This window comes from Harmonia axyridis, chromosome 4, assembly GCF_914767665.1.
Source record: "Harmonia axyridis chromosome 4, icHarAxyr1.1, whole genome shotgun sequence".
Lineage (NCBI taxonomy): Eukaryota > Metazoa > Arthropoda > Insecta > Coleoptera > Coccinellidae > Harmonia > Harmonia axyridis.
Window position 1 is genome coordinate 2,830,408 of NC_059504.1, and position 5,151 is coordinate 2,835,558.

The 5,151-nt window shown below is 34.5% G+C and overlaps 1 protein-coding gene across 1 annotated transcript; it reads left to right on the top strand.

Annotated features, from left to right (window-relative positions):
- The first annotated feature begins 377 nt into the window (after positions 1-377).
- Positions 378-2,677, top strand: LOC123679090 (endocuticle structural glycoprotein SgAbd-8-like). Its single transcript, XM_045616462.1, has 3 exons — positions 378-496; positions 1,294-1,418; positions 2,246-2,677. Exons 1-3 carry the CDS (start codon positions 488-490, stop codon positions 2,583-2,585), a joined length of 474 nt encoding a protein of 157 aa, XP_045472418.1. The 5' UTR covers positions 378-487; the 3' UTR covers positions 2,586-2,677.
- The last annotated feature ends 2,474 nt before the right edge of the window (positions 2,678-5,151 follow it).

Here is a 5,151-nt window from a genome sequence, read left to right on the forward strand (position 1 = left end):
ATTGAATTAGCACATATTATAGTCAGAGAACCGATGTATCTCTATATAATTGAAGTTCTATTACATTGTTTTTTCAAAGAAATGATTTAATTTTTGTATAAAGCCCTAATATTTTAATTATTTCACTACCGAATCGAGTCACAAGAACATATTTTCCATCAATCACTATACAAGTTTCAATCACAACGAATGATCGAGACTATCTTCATCAAGGATGATGAGGGAAGTCTTCCAACTCCTCACACTCCTAATTCTACGAATAAACTAAAAGAAAAGTCAATAGGTCGCCAAATAACATTGCTCATTTCACAATTTGTTCTAAAGTTCATATACTCATATGCAGCATGTAATCAAGACTTGAAACCTCTTAACAATGGTAAGTACACAGATGATGGCAACAATAAAGATGGCAGAGGGGAGAATGATTTGGTATAAATGAGGTTTGGTGATTTCTTGGGGTTAGTTAAGACTTTGATAGTGATTAAACATGAAATCGGTAGGTAGCCATCTGGATTTTAATCAACCAAGCAGTTTTTGAAGTGAAAATGTGGCGCTTTGATAAGTGCATCTTCGGAAGTGAAATGTGGCGGAAATGAATGGAAATTTGGCCATCGGAATAACACCCGGTTCTAATTATTTACAGACGTTTTCGAAAATTATTGCCATTTTTCATAACAATAATTGAACTTTGAAATGTATTTTATTTTTTCGATTTCGCGAATGGAAAAAGAAAGTGAAAAACTAGCAGTAGCTTTTCAAAGTTCTCTGCAATTTCCAGAATGAGTCTCCTTGAATGATAATATATTGTAATTTTCATCTTATCTAGAACGTGCAAACTGAAAAAAATACAACTCTTTCTGTTTTCTCCATTAATTATGAGATATCATTGAATTCAAATTGACTGTGGTCTAGAAGTACACCCAATTTTTTTATTTATTCTATATCTCGTGGTTTTATCTGAGGATATGACAATACATCTATTTCGGTAAAATACTACCAAATGAAACACTTAATATAAATCGAATAGTTCAATTTATAGCCAATAAATTCGAATAGTGTGAATTGAATTTTTGAATTAACAGAATAGAATACACTTGGCTTTAAAAATCAGTTTCACTTCAGTTACATAAATCACGTCATAAATCCTAACACTTTTATTCATTTCGTGTTGTGGGTAGACTTAAACTTTTGTAGAACTTATCAAGTGTCTTTGTCATTTTGTGTGAACAGGAAGGAATGAATTGATTTAGATTATTATGAAGTTTTTTGTATTAATGCATAATCAATTTGCAGATATTCTTGATTGCTGCTGCCCTTTGCGCCACTTGCTACGCTCAGCAAGCTGCTACCAAAGAACCTATTCCAATCATCAAATACGACAATGAGGGTGTTGGTCCAGATGGCTCTTATCAGTGGAGGTGAGTACACTCAGATTTCAACTGGGTGATAAATTATCATAAAATGGTCAAGGGTTTGTGGCTTATCCGCATAGACCAATGACTTTACATAGCCCCACAGAAAGTAGTCTAGCGGTGTTGAATCACAAGATCTTGGAGGCCAATTCACAGGTCCAAAACGTGAAATTAGGCGGTCACCAAACGTTTCTTTCAATCAATCGATTGTGGCACGAGCTGTGTGACATGTTGCGCCGTCTTGTTGGAACCACAGCTCCTAGACATCATGGTTGTTCAATTTAGGAATGAAAAAATTAGTAATCATGGCTCTATACCGATCACCATTGACTGTAACGTTCTGGCCATCATCGTTTTTGAAGAAGTACGGAGCAATGATTCCACCAGCCCATAAAGCGCACCAAACAGTCAGTTTTTCTGGATGTAACGGTCTTTCGACATACACTTGAGGATTAGCTTCACTCCAAATGCGGCAGTTCTGTTTGTTGACGTAGCCATTCAACCAGAAGTGCGCTTCATCGCTAAACAAAATAAAATGGACGTAGTGCGCGATACGTATTCCGCACAGAAGCATTATTTTCGAAATGAAATTGCACTATTTGCGGGCGTTGTTCAGGCGTGAGTCTATTCACGATGAATTGCCAAACCAAACTGAGATTAAATCACTTGACAGCTGTTAAATCGGTCGCCATCTTGAACAGTAATGCCATTTTAAAGTTATATACCTTGAAAAAAAACACCCCATATAACATTCATTTGGCCATCCTCATCAAATCTTTGGAAATTTACGTTCACCAATTGTAAACATCTGATTTTAATTCATGTATTTGCAGCTTCGAAACTGGCAATGGAATAGTGGCTGAAGAACAAGGACAACTGAAAAACGCCGGCTCAGAAAACGAAGCCATCGCAGTCCAAGGATCAGCTAAATGGACTTCAGATGATGGAACTCCAATCCAACTAACCTACATCGCTGATGAAAATGGTTTCCAACCTCAAGGAGATCATCTCCCAACACCTCCACCAATCCCACCAGCAATCCAAAGGGCTTTGGAATGGATTGCAGCCAACCCTGAACCAGAAGAGAAACAAAGAGGTGCTGCCAGCAACCAAGAGCCTGTTTACAGACAAAGTCCCCTTGGCAGTTTCAGGCCTCTTCAGAGGAAATACTGAGGACTATCACTTTATATAGTGTATTCATAATATTCCTTGTATATAATGTTATTTTGTATTTTGATAATAAATATATGTGCTCAACTTTTTAACCACTCCTTTTTTATTTTTTAATAACTTAATACGATAAAGATAAACCAGATGAGTTGCGCAATAAATGTTTCCATATATTGCTCCTTCAAATTGACTTGGTTTGTCAATGAGGCAGCTACTTGCTTGATTTATCACTTCCAAATAGAGTATAGTTATTTATAATACAAGTGCAGAAGGCATTGATATTCTTCCACGAGTTCAAAATTCAACGAGCCACGAAGTGGCGAGTTTTAGAATGAACGAGTGGTAGAATGAGCCTTCTGTACGAGTATTATACATTATTTTCTCTAATTCATTGCATTTTCATTGAAATTAATGAAATATTTCCATAAATATCATTTAGTGATTTTTGCATTGAAAAATGTTGGTTGGCAGAACTGATTTTTTTAAGGCGAATTGATGAATTGACAGATAAAGCCGTGGCGGAAAGTTCGGAGTACCAACATATAATAATAAAATATAACCATGAAAACTGTGCGTTTCTGATATATTCTCGCACGATTTTGTTCTACAAGATGTGGAAGAATGAACGGAATAAACACAGAATCAGAGAAAGATCTTTTAGAGAACCTTAACTGGGCGGTAGGAATAAAAACATTTCAGAACTTCCTAAGGTGATTCAAAAAACTTATTGAGTATATCTAAATGTAACAAATAACTAACTGTATTTTACTGGATATCCAATATGATACAAAAATATCACGAAAGAGTTCAAATTGACGAATCATTCTCATCTGCCATTCCAGAATTGACCAAAAGAGGAGTTGATTAAAATTACTGGGCATTCGAGTGGATTCCCATTTCCCAAAAATTATATCTACAACTAAATGAGTAGATCATTTGAAACTTGATCAAAATCTCAGAAAGGATAATTATAAGTCTGTTGCCAATCAAAATTCTCAGAGAATAAAATCAGCCTCAGGCTCAGGCCATTCATCAGATTGCTGTCTGATATCTGCAAACTTTTGAGGTTGAGTTCGATTTGAAAAAAGTTTGCAGACATCTGAGCAGCTCGAATGAATGATAAATATTGATGAGACCTTTTCAGCTGAAGATATGCCATCATTTTGAACCCCTTAAGAGAATTCAGACAACATCATGAGTTTTTTGATGTGATCTCCATTTCTTTTTGTCAAAATGAATTTCTCCAAATATTTTGATCCTTTTTTGGTTTGGCTGATCCTTAATTGATATTATTAGTAGGTATCAATCGAATCGAATAAATTATTTATAGTTTTTGAAGGTCATTCTTCAAAAATTCTCATGATATGATCTTTAGTTTAAACCATTATATCCATGGATTTTGTTGAAAAAAAGCCATGCTTCAAAAGTAACACAGATAAATGATGACAAGTGTATCTTGAAAACAGGATTCCCTGAAAATTATGAGTACAAGAGATTTTATCGAAAATAGGGAAAAATCATCTTTGAATTCACTCAATGTAATTATCTAGTTACATACCAAACTATCAAGAGCTTTGAAGGTAATGATTTAAAAACAAATTGTGTATTGTTCAACAATATATTGTTTAATACAGGGTTAGAACTATTTAGAACTATTTATATATTGTTTAATACAGGGTTAGAACTATTTAGAGGGGCCCAACAGGGATATCGAAAACTGTTAGAGATACAGGATAGCTTAAATCACAAAAAGTTGCGTTAATTAGGGATTAGTGTGTTGGTGTTAACAGATCCAAAATATCTACAATGGTTCCCGAGATATCTCGCAAAAACTGAAAATCGAGATTTTCTTTTTTTCTGTATAACTCATTTGTTCCTGGAGATAACTTCACGAAATTCGGTTTGTTGTCACTGTTCAATATAAAGATTCTAATGGTGTTCTCCGAATTATTCTGTTTTCCATTGTTTCAGAGACGCGATAGTAATATTTTTTTCTTATGAACGCCATATTTGTTGTTCTTATGAGGTGATAAAGAAAAAAATTACGAATGTATTACGCTCTACAAAAATATCGAATCTAGGTAAGCAAATTTGAAGAGTTGTTATCTGAAATCATCACTTGACTATCGCGTCTCTGAAATAATGGAAAACAGAAAGAATCTGAAGACTCCATTAGTATCTCCATATTAAATAATGGCAATTAACCAAATTTTTAGAAGTTATCTCCAGAACCAAATGAGTCATACAGAAAAAAAAATTTCGATTTTCGTTTTTTCGAGATATCTCGGGAACCAATGGATATATTCTGGATCTGTTTACACCAACACACTAATCCCTAAATAACGCAAGTGGATCAAGAAAATAAACTCCATATTTCCGAATGGAACTGCAGAAACACAGAAACTCACTCAAATAATTTCGGTACCATAAAATTTCAACTGAAAAAAATTGCGGAACACATTTACCACAGACTCTTTCTAAGAGCGATCGAATAGAAATAAATGATACTTCAGACGGGTAGAATTTGATGGTACGTATGTTGAATGAATGATCACGATGATTTGAATAA